The sequence below is a fragment of the Amblyraja radiata genome, chromosome 18, assembly GCF_010909765.2.
Source record: "Amblyraja radiata isolate CabotCenter1 chromosome 18, sAmbRad1.1.pri, whole genome shotgun sequence".
NCBI classification, from domain to species: Eukaryota; Metazoa; Chordata; class Chondrichthyes; order Rajiformes; family Rajidae; genus Amblyraja; species Amblyraja radiata.
This window is the reverse complement of record NC_045973.1, coordinates 3,310,786-3,328,717: the sequence shown is the minus strand read 5'-3', so window position 1 is coordinate 3,328,717 and position 17,932 is coordinate 3,310,786. Positions and strand designations below refer to the sequence as shown.

At 49.7% G+C, this 17,932-nt stretch overlaps 1 protein-coding gene across 4 annotated transcripts in view; it reads right to left on the bottom strand.

Moving 5' to 3' along the window:
- Nucleotides 1-17,932, bottom strand: part of flnb (filamin B) — a 160,033-nt gene that overhangs the window by 19,105 nt on the left and 122,996 nt on the right. For all 4 annotated transcript variants that reach the window (XM_033036612.1, XM_033036610.1, XM_033036611.1 and 1 more), the window contains 8 exons: nt 16,709-16,837; nt 14,578-14,751; nt 13,149-13,307; nt 12,802-13,005; nt 11,124-11,276; nt 10,430-10,552; nt 1,158-1,424; nt 265-402 (listed from right to left, as the gene is read on the bottom strand). In XM_033036612.1, the coding sequence (XP_032892503.1) occupies nt 265-402; nt 1,158-1,424; nt 10,430-10,552; nt 11,124-11,276; nt 12,802-13,005; nt 13,149-13,307; nt 14,578-14,751; nt 16,709-16,837 (1,347 nt within the window). The remainder of the gene's footprint in view (nt 1-264; nt 403-1,157; nt 1,425-10,429; nt 10,553-11,123; nt 11,277-12,801; nt 13,006-13,148; nt 13,308-14,577; nt 14,752-16,708; nt 16,838-17,932) is intronic.

Below are 17,932 nucleotides of genomic sequence, written 5' to 3'. Positions count from 1 at the left end.
ATTGGGGATGTTCAGCCATGATCACAGCTGGCTCGAAGGGCCGAATGGCCTACTCCTGCACCTATTGTCTATTGAAACCGTAGCACCCGGAAGAAGCCTACTTGGTCACAGGGAGAACGTGCAAACTCCACACGGATAGCACCCAAGGTTAGGATCGAACCAAGGTCTCTGGCGCTGTGAGTGAGCAGCTCTACCCGCTGCGCCACTGTGCCGCTCTGATGGATGTACGTCAGAGGAGAGGGGTCTGGGTTAGACGGAACTCACCGGGCTCCTGGGCGATGTACGACACCCCACACGACCCATCCTTCCTGTCCTCGAACGATATCTCCGCCCGGCTGGGACCCTCCACCGCGATCGACAGACCGCCTGCCCCAGCCTCCCGCGTCCAGATACTGAACTCAGCTGTAGGTCGAATCAGAGAGTCACACAGAGTGGAAACATGCTCACTACGACCAACATGCCCACACCGACCAACACGCCCACACCGACCAACATGCCCACTCTGACCAAACGCGTCCCATCTACACTGGTCCCACCTGCCTACATTTGGCCCATGTCTCTCTAAACAGGTCCTATCCATGTACCTGCCCAAATATTTGTTAAACGTTGGGATAGTCCCAGCCTCAACTACCTCCTCCGGCAGCTCGTTCCATACGCCCACCACCCTTGGTGTAAAAAGGTTACCTCTCAGGTTCCTATTAAATCCCCCCCTCCCCCCCCTCCCCCCCCGGGAGGCCCCCCTGTCCCCAGCGAGGAGACGGACGATGGTTCGCTAGTCGTTCCACGCCTCTGAGAAAGGCGACGGCCGGAGGCCCTGCAGAAGCCTGGGGCTCGCCTGCATCAGGCACTGCTCACGAGAACCAGAGCGCGGACCTTTTAAAATGACGGCAAAACTTGCAGACAGTCTGGGCGGACTAGTCCTGTGCACGTTGCTAATCGGGGATTGTGCTTAGGTATGGTTAACTCAGCCATGTTTGAATGGGTGAGTAGACTTGACGGGCCGAATGGCCTATTTCTACTCCTACCACTTCTCGATCTGAAACATTCCAACCTATTCCTTTTTCTCCAGAGCTGCTGCCTTACCCGCTGAGTTCTTTGCCCCAGCTCTTTGCTCTCATCACCTACGACGTTATGAGCCGCGGACAAGAGGAACTCACCTGGGACTCCGACGACTCCTTGCTCCAGTCCCGGACCTCCCGCCCGCACCTTCAGGGCTCCTCCTTCGCCGAGCGGTCCCACAGTGAACTGGAAGGGGCTGCCGGGCACGTGTCGGCCGCGGTACTTGACGCTGACGGTGTGGACTCCCATCTCGCACGGGACGAAGCGCACACAGTAGGTGTGGTTGTCCCCCTCGGCGATCTCCGCCTCGTCCACCTTGCCCGAGGGACTGGTCACTTGCGCGGACATATCGTGCACATCGATCTCTGTGGGGCAACAACGGAGGTTGAGGTGGAAGGAAAAGATGCTACACCCACTGCCAAAACAAATTTAGCCCCAATAGGCAATAGGTGCAGAAGTAGACCATTCAGCCCTTCGAGCCAGCACCGCCATTCAATGTGATCATGGCTGATCATCCCCAATCAGTACCCCGTTCCTGCCTTCTCCCCATATCCCCTCGACTCTGCAATCTTTAAGAGCTCTATCTAACTCTCTCTTGAAAGTTTCCAAAGAACCGGCCTCCACCGCCCTCTGAGGCAGAGAATTCCACAGACTCACAACTCTCTGGGTGAAAAGGTTTTTCCTTATCTCCGTTCTAAATGGCCTACCCCTTATCCTTAAAACAGTGACTCCTGGTTCTGGACTCCCCCAACATTGGGAACACGTTTCCTGTCTCTAATGTGTCCAATCTCTTAATAATCTTATATGTTTCTGTAAGATTCCCTCTCATCCTTCAAAATTCCAGAGTATACAAGCCCAGTCGTTCCATTCTTTCAACATATGACAGTCCCGCCATCCCGGGAATTAACCTCGTGAACCTACACTGCACTCCCTCAATAGCAAGAATGTCAATTGCAAGGAGACCAAAACTGTGCACAATACTCCAGGTGTGGTCTCACCAGGGCCCTGTACAACTACAGAAGGACCTCTTTGCTCCTATACTCAACTCCTCTTGCTATGAAGGCCAACATACCATGAGCTTTCTTCACTGCCTGCTGTACCTGCATGCTTACTTTCAGTGACTGATGTACAAGGACCCTCTTTTCTGAACTTGACACCATTGAGATAATAATCTGCCTTCCTGTTTCTGCCACCAAAGTGGACAACCTCACATTTATCCACTTTAAACTGCACCTGCCATGCATCTGCCCGCTCCCCCAACCTGTCCAAGTCACCCTGCATCCTCATAGAAGCAGCGCGGGATTTTCCATCTCGCTGTTCGTTAAACAGCGTGGACGCTGTTCTCAGGCAACAGGATGCCGTGACCACAACGCCACAAGTTGAGACAAATGCTTCTCTGCATGTTGAGCAGACGCTCCAAAGCAAATGGGCTTATCCAGGGTTTCAGATGACAAACTTAACATTAACCCGCATACCAGCCAAGGTTGAACAAACTTAGACAGGGTGAGGATTGCTACACAAAAACGACACTGCTCAAGTGTAAAAAAAACACTTCAAATAATTACTTCCAAAAAAAAAATCCACTGAGTAGTAATTAACGGGTCCCTTTCAGAATGGCAGGCAGTGACTAGTGGGATACTGCAAGGCTCGGTGCTGGGACCAGCAGTGACTAGTGGGGTACTGCAAGGCTCGGTGCTGGGACCAGCAGTGACTAGTGGGGTACTGCAAGGCTCGGTGCTGGGACCAGCAGTGACTAGTGGGGTACTGCAAGGCTCGGTGCTGGGACCAGCAGTGACTAGTGGGGTACTGCAAGGCTCGGTGCTGGGACCAGCAGTGACTAGTGGGGTACCGCAAGGCTCGGTGCTGGGACCAGCAGTGACTAGTGGGGTACCGCAAGGCTCGGTGCTGGGACCGCAGCTATTTACAATATACATCAATGATTTGGATGAAGGGATTCAAAGTAACATTAGCAACTTTGCAGATGACACAAAGCTGGGTGGCAGTGTGAACTGTGTGGAGGATGCTATGAGAATGCAGGGCGACTTGGACAGGTTGGGGGAGTGGGCAGATGCATGGCTGCATGGCAGGTGCAGTTTAATGTGGTAAAATGTGAGGTTATCCACTTTGGTAGCAAAAACAGGAAGGCAGTTTACTATCGAAATGGCGTCAGGTTGGGAAAATGGGAAGTACAACGGGATCTGGGGGTCCTTGTACATCAGTCTATGAAAGTAAGCATGCAGGTACAGCAGGCAGTAAAGAAAGCGAATGGCATGTTGGCCTTTATAACAAGAGGAATCGAATATAGGAGCAAAGAGGTCCTTCTGCAGTTGTACAGAGCCCTAGTGAGACCACACCTGGAGCACTGTGTGCAGTTTTGGTCCCCGAATTTGAGGAAGGACATTCTTGCTATTGAGGGAGTGCAGCATAGGTTTACAAGGTTAATTCCCAGGTTGGTGGGACTGTCATATGCTGAGAGAATGGAGCGGCTGGGCTTGTGCACTCTGGAGTTTAGAAGGATGAGAGGTAATCTCAATGAAACATATAAGATTGTTAAGGGTTTGGACACGCTAGAGGCAGGAAACATGTTCCCGATGTTGGGGGGAGTCCAGAACCATGGGCCACAGTTTAAGAATAAGGAGTAAGCCATTTAGAACGGAGACGAGGAAACACTTTTTCACACAGAGAGTGGTGAGTCTGTGGAATTCTCTGCCTCAGAGGGCGGTGGAGGCAGGTTCTTTGGATGCTTTCAAGAGAGAGCTAGATAGGGCTCTTAAAAATAGCGGAGTCAGGGGATATGGGGACAAGGCAGGAACGGGGTACTGATCGGGGATGATCAGCCATGATCACATTGAATGGCGGTGCTGGCTCGAAGGGCCGAATGGCCTACTCCTGCACCTATTGTCTATTGTCACTTCATACGATTACTTCTTGTTGAGCTGGAGCCGCTGCCTCACAGCGCCAGAGTCCCAGGTTCGATCCCGACCTTGTGTGCTGTCTGTGCGTGGAGTTTGCACGCTCTCCCCGTGACCGCGTGGGTTTCCTCCGGGTGCTCCGGTTTCCTTCCACGTCCCAAAGACGTGCAAATTGGCCCCTCTGTAAATTGCCTCGAGTGTGTGTGAGGTGTGGGATGCAAAGTGTGAACGAGTGTGAGCTGGTGTGAACGGGTGATCAATGGTCAGCATGGACTCGGTGGGCCGAATGGCCTGTTTCCTGGCCTATCTTCAACTTAATATCAGGCAGAAGTAGATACGATTCTTGAGAAGCAAAGGTGGTGAAAGAAAAAATATACCAATATACAGGATATGCTCAGGCACTTAATATCTACCAAGTAACTTTATCCAACTCCCAATTTGTAAATTGTAGTCCTGATTTGAATGAATGAATAAGTTTATTGGCCAAGTAATCACATACAAGGAATTTGCCTTGGTGCTCCACCCGCAAGTGACAACATGACATACAGTGATGGTAGGAATGACACATAAAACATTAATAATATAACATTATTGATTAAACATGCGATTTAAATAACATACCAGAGCAAAAGGAGGCTACAGATTTTTGGTTATTGAGTAGAGCTACTACTCGTGGAAAAAAAACTGTTTTAATGTCTGGCTGTGGCAGCTTTGACAGTCCGGAGTCGCCTTCCAGAGGGAAGTGATTCAAATAGTTTATTCAGCTCCTGATTTAGGTTGAACAAACCAGGGGTGGCTGTTTAAATCGGAGAATATTGATAAGGACATTACATCCAAGGGCAAACATTGTCCCCCACAAAATTACACTTAACTGGTTTTAGAAATGTGACTTTAATTGTTCTTAATAACCACAACAAACTAATGGGTGGGTTTAGTCTGGGACTCTGACTTGGCCAAAACAAAGTGCTTAGTGACAACAAATGGGTTTAATAGCTGATAAAACCTCTCAAATTCAGAAGACAAAAAACAGTTCTGCAAATTAGGAGTTATCTCGACAAGTATTAATTCTACAACAATTCATTTTGTAGCACGATTTCTTGGGAGATTGGCCAATTATTCCAATAAGTCCTCAAAACAGATTTCATTACTGGACACAAAGCTGTGTTATAAAACTCAGTTAGCACTGGAGGCAATGCATATAGGGTGCAGTCGCTTTCATGTTGCACAACCTGGAGCGTTTGATACAAGGTCTTTCACAGAAACAGGCCCTTCGGCCCAACATGTCCATGCCAACCTAGATGGCCCATCTAAGCTAGTCCACATTTGGCCCATTTCTCTCCAAACCTTTCCGACCCATGTGCCTGTCCAAATAGTTTTTATATTGACCGATATAGAGATCGGCAGACAGCAGGCCCTTCAGCCCAACTGGCCAGGATGTCCCATCTAAGCTAGTTTGGCCCAGGTCCCTCCAAACCTCTCCTGTCAATGTAGTTTTCCCAAATGGCTGTTATACTGACAGAAATAATCAACAAACTGCAGCATGGAAACAGGCCCTTCGGCCCAACATGCCCATGCCAACAAAGATGCCCCATCTATACTAGTCCCACCTGCCTGCGTTTGGCCCAGATCCCTCTAAACTTTCCCTGTCAATGTCTCAGTCCATTTGCTTAAATGTCAGTGATTAAATGTGCGATGAGCAGTGGGCAGGTGCTATAGACCTGTGGGCAGTGGGCAGGTGCTATAGACCTGTGGGCAGTGGGCAGGTGCTATAGACCTGTGGGCAGTGGGCAGGTGCTATAGACCTGTGGGCAGTGGGCAGGTGCTATAGACCTGTGGGCAGTGGGCAGGTGCTATAGACCTGTGGGCAGTGGGCAGGTGCTATAGACCTGCACGGGAAGGTAGACGCTCCCGCCCCCACCAGTCTCGGGCAGATGGGGCTCGTCAGCCTGGGAAGGCGGTCCATCTAGGAGAGGGAAAACTCCACTGCCTTGTGGCCATATCCAGTCATGGAAAAGGCTCCAGGAGTAAACCTCAAGAACACCCGTAGTCGGAGCCCCTAAGGCAGTTCGTCGTTGTCTACAACCTCGTTCTGGCAGCTCCTGCGACGGCGCTGGTGCCAAACTGTAAAGGCCCCGCTGTTCCTTTGGATCGATCAACGACGTGGAGAGGGGGAACGTGCTGCATGGGCAACAGCCTGTCTGTCCTCCTTATGACATCGATCGCCCAGGCTTGCATCCATATAACCATATAACAATTACAGCACGGAAACAGGCCATCTCGGCCCTTCTAGTCCATGCCGAACACTTATTCTCCCCTAGTCCCATCTACCTGCACTCAGACCATAACCTTCCATTCCTTTCCCGTCCATATACCTATCCAATTTATTTTTAAATGATAAAATCGAACCTGCCTCCACCACTTCCACTGGAAGCTCATTCCACACAGCTACCACTCTCTGAGTAAAGAAGTTCCCCCTCATGTTACCCCTAAGCTTTTATCCCTTAATTCTCAAGTCATGTCCCCTTGTTTGAATCTTCCCTACTCTCAGTGGGGAAAGCTTATCCACGTCAACTCTGTCTATCCCTCTCATCATTTTAAAGACCTCGATCAAGTCCCCCTTAACCTTCTGCGCTCCAAAGAATAAAGACCTAACTTGTTCAAACATCTGACCACACATCACCCATGGTCAGTCATGACCGAGGGGCAGGGTCTACTGCCCAACGTTGCGATGCTGCAGTTATTGCTGCGGCCACATGCTGACTCATGCAGGGGTGGAGGTGCAGGCATGCAACAACCACTGATACACACAGGCCGGCTGGTTTAACAGTGTCGACCTCAGTTACCGTCGGCCCCCCCGGCACTAGGCAACGCCGGGCGCGGAGGGAGGGAGCACGGGCCAGGGTCCTCACACCGAGCCGGATGAGGGGGCCGCACTCTCAGAGCCGCGGGAGAGATGCTTGTCCAGCCGCCACCACTTGGAACCAAGTCACTGAGACAGAGAGGAAAGGAAAGACAGCAAAGATAGAGGCGTTAGAGACAGACAGATGCAGCTCAGCTTTGTACATCTTCATGCATTTACCTTTAGGCTCCTCTGCGGCTCAAGGTTTAGGCAGCAGCTCCTCGTGAGAAGAGTGAAGAAAGAAGGAATATTTTGTTTTTGCTCTCCTTAAAGGGCCTGTCCCACTTACGCAACTTTTTCGGTGACTGCCGGCACCCGTCTTAGGTCGTGAAATGTTCAACATGTTGAAAATCCAGCGGCGACCAGAACAAGGTACGACTCTTTGGGCGACTACTCACGACCGTACAGGCTTCACCCCGCGACACGTCGCCTGTATGGTCGTGAGTAGTCTCCTCACTCGCCCAAAGAGTCGTAGCGTCTCTCTGGTCGACGCTGGATTTTCAACATATTGAACACTTTCGGCGACCTGCAACGACCTATGACGGGTGCCGGCAGTCGCTGAAAAAGTCGCGCAAGTGGGACAGGCCCTTTAAGTTTATTATTGCCACATGTACCGAGGTACAGTGAAGAGCTTTGGTTTGCATGCTGTCCAATCAGAATAGATAATACTATGCATAAATACAATAAAGTCAAACTCAAGAACAACAGGTAGAGCAAAGGGGAAGATACAGAGTGCAGGATATAGTTCTCAGCATTGTGGCGCATCAGTTCCAAAGACAAAGTCCAATGTCCGCAATGGGGTAGAGGTGAATCGGACAGTACCCTGGCTTATGGAAGGACCGTTCAGACGCCATGTGTTGGTTTCCAGAACTCGTGGGAATTAGAAAGATTGGAATTGACTATTGTAGCCGAGATTGGTCTTGAAATAGAAACATTATTCGGGCAATTGAAGGAAAAATTGTAACTAGCTTATGGAAGGACCGTTCAGAAGCCTGATAACAGAGGGGAAGAAAATACACAAAAAGCTGGAGTAACTCAGCGGGACAGGCAGCATCTCTGGAGAGAAGGAATGGGTGACGTTTCGGGTCGAGACCCTTCTTCAGACTGATGTCAGGGGAGAGGGAGTCTTGAGATAAAATGCAGTCGGAGACAGTAAGACTGCTGGGAGAACTGGGAAGGGGGGGGGGGTGGGATGGAGAGAGAGGGAAAGCAAAGGCTACTTGAAGTTAGAGAAGTCAATGTTCATACCGCTGGGGTGTAACCTGCCCAAGGGAAATATGAGATGCTGTTCCTCCAATTTGCGCTGGGCCTCACTCTGACAATGGAGGAGGCCCAGGGCAGAAAGGTCAGTGTGGGAATGGGAGGGGGAGTTGAAGTGTTGAGCAACCGGCAGATCAGGTATTTTCAGTTTTTATTAGCTCAGAATAGCCGATATGGCAGTGCTGAAGAGAGTTAGTTTGTTCTGCCTACGTACAAGTGGAAGGTCACAATTTGCACATTAGGCTAGTAAACATGAACACAATAAACACCAGTGTTCATGATTTAATAACATCAACAATTAAATTGCTAAAAGGGATTACAGTTGGCGACTGGCAATTTTTAGATATTCCAATTATTAATAAATAATCTTTTTTGTTCTCCCGGAGCTCGGGGACGTCTCTTAGCTGCTTGTAACGCTAACGGCAGGTACTCGGGAAATGTGGTAAGCTCGTGAAGTTTTTTCAACATGTTGAAAAATGTCCACGAGAGCCCTGAGTACCTACGAGCGACTATTACCGTAATTCTCCAAGTTCGAATCAGGGGAAACTCGGGAGAACTCTTGAATTACCTCGTACAGTGGGACAGCTCCTTAGCTGTTTACTGACTTACAAAGCTTCAGCTTTCTTCCAGACTCATCGATGTCTTATCTTAAAAAGCTGAGACGGCATTTTAACAAAAAGAAAATCAGTGGAGAAGAGAAAGTTGAACAATTTTCCAACTGAGAAATGCCATCAAAGCACATTCCTCCACACTGCAAACACAAATTCTTCACATTTATGCCCTTTAGAAAGATCTCAATGCTCTGTATTCAGAAGTAAACACAACTTATCTGATTAATTCATTTAGCCTCAGGAGAGACTCAGTTATGAGAACCAGCGTTGGAGGATTAGAGAATCTCACAGCTTAGCTTCAAAGTTATTCTTTGTGCAAAGATTTAAAGAGGCTGAACTGTATTTTCTGCCAGACGCTCGATTTAAAACGGCACAACCTCCACGAATACCTTTTGGTGACAGTGCGTGCACTGCTAATCCAGTGCGCACAAATTCTAGACGTCAGTCGCTTCATTCAGAGCAAGACAGAGCGCTGGAGGTCAGGCAGCAACTGTGGAAGGAATGGACAGACGCGTTTTGGGTTGGGACCCTTTGTCAGACTCATTTTAATGGGGGGGGGGGGTGAAGAGAGCTGGAAAAGAGAGGTGGGGGGGGGGACAAATCTGGCGAGTCATAGGTGGATACAGGTGAGGGGGGGGCTATTGGTAGATGGGTGGAGTAAGTGACAAAGGCTGGAGGTGAAAAGGAGACAGGTTAGGAGAGAGGATGAGGAACGAGGACATCTCAATGGGAAGTGTGGCCAATACTATGAAGATCAATGTTTAAGAAAGAACTGCAGATGCTGGAAAAATCGAAGGTAGACAAAAATGCTGGAGAAACTCAGCGGGGGAGGCAGCATCTATGGAACGAAGGAATAGGCGACGTTTCTTCAGGCTCAAAGACGAAGGGTCTCGACCCGAAACGTCGCCTATTCCTTCGCTCCATAGATGCTGCCTCACCCGCTGAGTTTCACCAGCATTTTTGTCCACCAATGGTACTTGGATGAAAGGGTTTTGGTTGTCTGGAGAGGTTGGACATCTTGGATGGTCCTGACCCAAAGCATCACCCACCCACCTTCCCCAGAAATTCTGCCCGACCTGCCGAGATACTCCAGCACAGTGTGTCGTTTTTTTGTGTGTAAGAAAGCATCTGCAGTTCCTTGTGCCTTCATCTGTCTGAGGAACAAGGCTGTCTGGGTGAGATAGAGGGCCTTAGTTACAGGGAGAGGTCAGACAATTTGAAGAAGGGACCCGATCCAATACATTGCCTCTCCATTCTCTCCACAGATGCTGCCTGAATCCACTGAATTGTAAAAACAATAGCAGGGAATCAATTGGTGGTGAATCTGGTGATTTATCGAACACAACACCCGTTGTTATCTAGCAATTTGTGTTTTTCTCAGGATTCCAGCATAGAAACATAAAAAATACGTGCAGGAGTAGGCCATTCGGCCCTTCGAGCCAGCACCGCCATTCGCTGTGATCATGGCTGATCATCCAGAATCAGTACCCCCGTTCCTGCTTTCTCCCCATATCCCATGATTCCGTTAGCCCCAAGAGCTAAATCTAACTCTCTCTTGAAAACGCCCAGTGAATTGGCCCCCGCTGCCTTCTGTGGCAGAGAATCCCACAGATTCACAACACTCTGGCATCTGCAGTTACCTGTGCCCCCAGGCAACCGATCGCAAATAACCCTTTCTCCAGCCTTACCTGGGATCTTCAGGTTCAAGTCACAGATGCTGCCGACCGTCGCCTCCGAGGCAGCGCGCCGTTTACGAGTGATGCTCTCTCTCACCCGGCCTTCCCCCGTCACCTTCACCGTGAACGGACTCCCTGCAAAGAATAAAACGTCAAGGCTTCACTGCGAAGATCGAGGACCCGGCGTGGGACTACTCTGTAACTTTGCCAGCGCCCTTTATGAGCGACTATTGTCATACCTTGGGTATGTAAACAAAGGTCACTGGTGACAATAAAGTGTTCAAGTTCCACCCTCACTCACACTAACAGCTTAGCTAGCTGTTAAAGGTTGCACACCTTAAGTCTTCCTGCACACAATGTATATTAATTGTTGCCACGGAGGTAGCACGTTGCATGGCACGGCGGCGCAGCGGTAGAGTTGCTGCCTCACAGCACCAGAGACCTGGGTTCGATCCTGACCACGGGTGCTGTCTGTGCGGAGTTTGCACGTTCTCCACGTGACCTGCGTGGGTTTTCTCCGAGATCTCCCACACTCCAAAGACGTACAGGTTTGTAGGCTAATTGGCTTTGGTAAAGTGTAAATTGTCCCTAGTGTGTGTAGGATAGTGTTAGTGTCAGGGGGATCATTGGTCGGTGTGGACTAGGTGGGCCGAAGGGCCTGTTTCCGCGCAGTATCTCTAAACGCTGTGGTTCTCGTGTCACATACCAGGTACATGGTGCTCGGCAAACTTGATGTAGATGATGTAGGTGCCAGGTTCAGCTGGACAATACAGCACCTTACATGTCCCTTCTACTGTCTCCTCAGTGTTAATATCCACCTTACTCGGCCCTTCAATGGACAATGCAAGGCCACCGTAACCTGGGGAACAACATTAATTCAAGGGAATACGACTTAGAACGTTTTGGTTTTGAACTTTCAAATTTAACAAGATGCAGTAGGCACTACAATGTAATAGTTGAATGTTTTGGCCTGTAGTCCATGGAGCCCACAGCTCACCACTCCTACTCTCCGGGTGTACCTGCAGCAGATCTTATATGTAAAATGATTGAACGTTTAAAAGAAAACACATTTATTACATGGTCAATAGGGTCATAAGGAATAGGAGCAGAATTATGCCATTCGGCCCATCCAGTCTACTCCGCCATTCAATCACGGCTGATCTATCTCTCCCACCTAACCCCATTCTCCTGCCTTTTCCCCCCATAACCTCTGACACCCATACTAGTCAAGAATCTATCTATCTCTGTCTTAAAAATATTAATTGACTTGGCCTCACAGGTTCCACAGATTCACCACCCTCTGACTAAATAAATTTCTCCTCATCTCCTTCCTAAAACAACGTCCTTTAATTCTCAGGCTGTGGCCTCTGGTCCTAGACTCTCCCACTAGTGGAAACATCCTCTCTACAGCCACTCTATCTGGGCCTTTCATTATTCTGTAAGTTTCAATGAGGTCCCCCCTCCCCATTCTTCTAAACTCCAGCGAGTACAGGCCCAGTGCCGACAAACGCTCATCATATGTTAACCCACTCATTCTTGTAAATTATAGTCAGGGTCATAGTCAGAGGGGCCGCAGTTGAAGAATAAGGGGTAAGCCATTTAGAACGGAGAGTTGTGAGTCTGTGGAATTCTCTGCCTCAGTGGAGGCCGGTTCTCTGGACACTTTCAAGAGAGAGCTAGATAGGGCTCTTAAAGATAGCGGAGTCAGGGGATATGGGGAGAAGGCAGGAACGGGGTACTGATTGTAATCATTGTTTAGTGCAAGATAAAGTCCAGCAAAGTCAGATCAAAGATAATCCGAGGGTCTCCAATGAGGTGGATGGAAGCTCAGGACTGCTGAACCTAAACCTGACCTCAATGAGGTTAGTACGTTCTCCCCATAGAAAATAGGTGCAGGAGTAGGCCATTCGGCCCTTCGAGCCTGTACCGCCATTCAATATGATCATGGCTGATCATCCAACTCAGTATCCTGTACCCGCCTTCTCTCCATACCCCCTGATCCCTTTAGCCACAAGGGCCACATCTAACTCCCTCTTAAATATAGCCAATGAACTGGCCTCAACTATCTTCTGTGGCAGAGAGTTCCACAGATTCACCACTCTCTGTGTGAAAAATATTTTCTCATCTCGGCCCTAAAGGATTTTCCCTCTATCCTTAAACTGTGACCCCTTGCCCTGGACTTCCCCAACATCGGGAAGGGAACAATCTTCCTGCATCTAGCCTGTCCAACCCCTTAAGAATTTTGTAAGTTTCTATAAGATCCCCCCCTCAATCTCTTAAATTCTACCAAACACATGACCGTCCGTTTCCGGGACTGCAGCGTTCCAGGGTTATACAATACGGGGCATGCCAGTCCGAATCATTCCCCCACTGAGGAACCGTACCTGCATCCCTTGTGTCCACAATGAAGTCGGACATTTCGCAGGTCCTCCCAGCTTTCAGGCCGTCTCCGGAGACAAGGACCCGGCTGGCATCTCCGATCTCAGACTGGCCGACCATGATGGTGATCGGGCTGTTGGCCACGTGCTTGCCGTGCTTCTTGATGCTCACCAGGTGCTTCCCCACTTCCCGTGGGATGAAGGAGATACCTAGGAGTGAGGAATATCGTCAGTGTAGGAGCCATTTATGGTGAAGTTAGTCACCGTTAGTATAAGGTGGACATCAATGCTGGGGAAACTCAGCGGGTGAGGCAGCCTCGTGTTCTGTTCAGCCGCTAGCTCCGGCTACTCACCGATGTGGTTGTTGGGCAGCCGCTTCAGCAAGCACGGCTCATCTTGTCCGCAGGGAGATTTGATGCTGGCGGTGAGCAGGCTGAGGTCACTCTCGTTGATGTCCAGGGAGATGTCTGCTGCCGAGCCCACCTTGACCTGCGACCGTCGCCGGTTGTCATCTGGAAACAAATCCATGGTCAACAGCTTCCCATTAATCTGCTCTATATGCCCTCTCTGACCTTAGCTTAGTTTAGAGATACAGCGCAGAACCAGGCGCTGCTCGCCGAGTCCGCGCCGACCAGCGATCTCCACACACTAGCGCGCACGCGCACACACCCACACACTAGCGCACACACACTAGCGCACACACACACACACACACTAGCGCACACACACACTAGCGCACACACACACACACACACACACACACTAGCGCACACACACACACACACACACACACACACACACACACACACTAGCGCACACACACACTAGCGCACACACACACACACACACTAGCGCACACTAGCGCACACACACACTAGCGCACACACACACACACTAGCGCACACACACACACACACACACACACTAGCGCACACTAGCGCACACACACACTAGCGCACACACACACACACACACACACACACACTAGCGCACACACACTAGCGCGCACACACACACACACACACACTAGCGCGCACACACACACACACACACACACACACACACACACACACACTAGCGCGCGCACACACACACACACACACACACACACACACACACTAGCGCGCACACACACACACACACACACACACACACACACACACTAGCGCGCACACACACACACACACACACTAGCGCACACACACACACACACACACACACACACACACAATTTTACACTCATACCAAGCCAATTAAGCTACAAACATGCATGTCTTTGGAGTGTGGGAGGAAACCAGAGATCTAGGAGCAAACCCACGCAGGTCACGGGGAGAACGTGCAAACTCCGTACAGACAGCGCCCGTAGTCGGGATCAAACCTGCCTCTCTGACGCTGTAAGCGCTGTAAAGCAGCAACTCTACCGCTGCTCCACCGTGCCGCACCAACCTGCCAGGAAACCTCCGCCAACTTAGGCGTTTCAGGTTTATTTACAGACACAAGGAACTGCAGAGGCTGGCAGCTTGCTCAGACCATCACGCAAACCAACCTCCCTTCCACTGACTCCATCTACACCTCACGCTGCCTTGCCAAGGCCAGCAGCAGAATCAAGGACCAGTCTCGTCCCGGTCACTCCCTCTTCTCCCCTCTCCCATCAAGCAAGAGCAGCGGTCACCAACGTCACCTATTCCTTCGCTCCACAGATGCTGCCTCACCCGCTGAGTTTCTCCAGCATCTGTGTCTACCTCCCTGGTACACCATCTTGGGAGATGAGACTGCCGTTACCTGTGATTTTGGCGGTGAAAGGACTGCCAGCGATGTGCTTCTCGTTATATTTGACCAGGATACTGTAGTCTCCGGACAGGGCGGGCAGGTACGAGACGGTACATGTCCCATCCTTGTTATCAATGCAGCTGATTTCTGCCTTTGATGGACCCTCAATGGCCAAGTCAAGACCACCTAGACAGGACAAGAAGAAGGAAGAAATAGACCAAAGCAAACTATTTATTAAGATGATTGGAATCTATTCCGGATCAATAACTCCAATTCACCAGCTCACATTTGCTACTGACGTATAAATAAGATGGCTGCTTATTTTACCATCTCCAAACGTACTTGAAACTTGTAATAATAAGGGGCAGTAGATGTTGGTTTATACCAAAGGTAGACAAAATAGCGGAGTCAGGGGATATGGGGGAGAAGGCAGGAACGGGGTACTGATTGTGGATGATCAGCCATGATGACATTCAATGGCGGTGCTGGCTCGATGGACCAAATGGCCTACTCCTGCACCTGTTGTCTGTTGTCTATTGACACAGAGTGCTGGAGTAACTCAGCGGGTCAGGCAGCATCTGTGGAGAACATGGATAGGTGACGTTTCACAGAGTGCTGGAGTAACTCAGCGGGTCAGGCAGTATCTGTGGAGAACATGGTAGGTGACGTTTCACAGAGTGCTGGAGTAACTCAGCGGGTGCAGCAGCATCTATGGAGCTAAGGAAATAGGCAACGTTTCGGGCCGAAACCCTTCCGGGTTTCAGCCCGAAACGTTGCCTATTTCCAGAAGGGTTTCAGCCCGAAACGTTGCCTATTTCCTTAGCTCCACAGATGCTGCTGCACCATAACTCAGCGGGTCAGGCAGCATCTGTGGAGAACATGGATAGGTGACGTTTCACAGAGTGCTGGAGTAACTCAGCGGGTCAGGCAGCATCTGTGGGGAACATGGATAGGTGACGTTTCACAGAGTGCTGGAGTAACTCAGCGGGTCAGGCAGCATCTGTGGGGAACATGGATAGGTGACGTTTCACAGAGTGCTGGAGTAACTCAGCGGGTCAGGCAGCATCTGTGGAGAACATGGATAGGTGATGTATCGGGTTGAGACCTTTATTCAGACTGAAGACGGGCTCCGACCCAAACCGTCACCTACCAGCTTGTCCAGAGATGCTGCCTGCATACAGCACCCGTGGTCAGGGTCGAATCCGTGACTCTGGCGATGTAAAGCAGCAACTCTACCGCTGCACCACCGTGCCTCCCTGATTTTACGTGTAGTTTACATCACATTTCCTGCAATTTTCCTCCGTCTGCTCCAGTTTCCTCCACATCCCAAACAAATGCACCGGCTGGTCGATTTATTGGCCATTTAAATAGCCTTCAGCTTGCAGATGAGTGATGGAATTTAGGTTGAGGTGGGGGGAGATGGAATTGAAGGGAATGCAGGGTAAATGGTGGACGTGGTACTAGTGTGAGCGGGTGCTTGGGCAACATGGATTCAACGGGCCGAAGGGTCTTTTCCATGCAGTATCTTTACGCTTCTACCCCTTTCAACAAATTTAACAAACATTATATGGACCAAAGCAGGATCTTCTCCCGGGAGCTAAATATGCTGCGAACATCGTTGACCAGAATGACGTGAGATCTTCACTAACTGTTGCAGATTGAGCATCAGTTTATCATTGCCGGCTGGTTCTGTAGCCCAGTACACTTGCTGGCACCGGTAACCCTCCCCCTCATGGTCTAGATTTTTAGACCACTAGACACAGGAGCAGAATTAGGCCATTCGGCCCATCGAGCCTTCTCCGCCATTCGATCTGTCTTTCCCTCTGAACCCCTTTCTTCTGCCTTCTCCCCATAACCTTTGACACCCTTCCTAATCAAGAACCTATTCATCTCAGTTTTAAAACAGGTTTTTGTGGAGAAGGCAGGAGAATGGGGTTGAGCTGGAGAGATAGATCGGCCAGGATTGAATGGCGGAGTAGACTTGATGAGCTGAATGGCCTAATTCTACATCGTAGTACTTACGAACAATGCCCAAGGACTTGGCCTTCACAGCCGTCTGTGGCCAAATTAATTCCACAGATTCACCATCCCCTGGTTACATATATTCAGTAGCGATTGGTCGCAGTTTGGTAAGAATGCTCACCCTCTCCGGCATCCTCAGTCACGATGGTGAAGGTGGCCAGCTTATTGGCCACCCCGTAGACCAGGCCTGGCCCGAAGGCCGACACGTGGCCCGTGCCTCCGTAGTTGACGTAGAACTGCAGTGGACTCTCTGAAAGGCAACAAGTGCAAGGTTCAGGTACAATTGCCAATGCCAATACCAATCACACCGCATATCTGGCCTGTGGGCAGGGAGTACAGGCATCAACAGTGCCCCAAACACCAAACACCTACAGTCTGAAGAATGGTCCTTCCATAAGCTAGGCAGGCACGTGCCTACCCGGACTAAAATTATACCATGGTAATTACTAAATATAAATAGTAAAGGGATGGGAGAATTATGCCTATCTAACAGATCGATCTCTTAGGTAGGCATAATTCTCCGTGCCTTTTCCCTGTGCACCCGTTATTCCCACCATCTCTTCCCCTGCCATCACCCTTCACCCCCCACCCATTCAGGAGTTAACAATAAAGGAGACTAGGAAGCCATGGGCAAATTGAATTGTAACTGTTTTTATTTTAATTTTTTTATTTTTACGGAGAGAACAATCTGCGTATGCGCGGTTTAAATTTTTTTTTTTTTTAAAAGCCGACTAACTGCCTACCCTGAGTAATTACTCACGGCATGTGACTGAAGCCAGGCTACTGTCCGATTCACCTCTACCCCATTGCGGACATTGGACTTTGTCTCTGGAACTGGTGCGCTACAATGCTGAGAACTATATTCTGCACTCTGTATCTTCCCCTTTGCTCTACCTGTTGTTCTTGAGTTTGAACTGATTATATCTATGTGTGCTATTATCTAATCTGTTCACTGTACCTCAATACACGAGACTAAACCTGATCTTCACCAGGCTGAAGAGTGAAAAAGACTCCCGACCGGAAACGTCAAACCCATCACTTTTCTCCGGAGGCAGTGCCTGACCCGTTGAGTTACTCCAGCACATTGTGCCTAATCCTAGCCACACAGATTATGTTAATGACACAAAGAACTGCAGGTGCTGGAATCTTGCGTACAATACAAAGTGCTGGAGTAACTCAACGGGACAGGCAGGCAGCATCAGTGGAGGGAATGGACAGGCGACATTTTGGGCTGACACCTTTCCTCAGACTGACCCGAAACTTCTACCATGTCTCCCCTCAACCTCCAACTTCCTTCAAGTTTGTCCAATCTCTCCTTATAAAACCAGAAGACACAGGAGCAGAA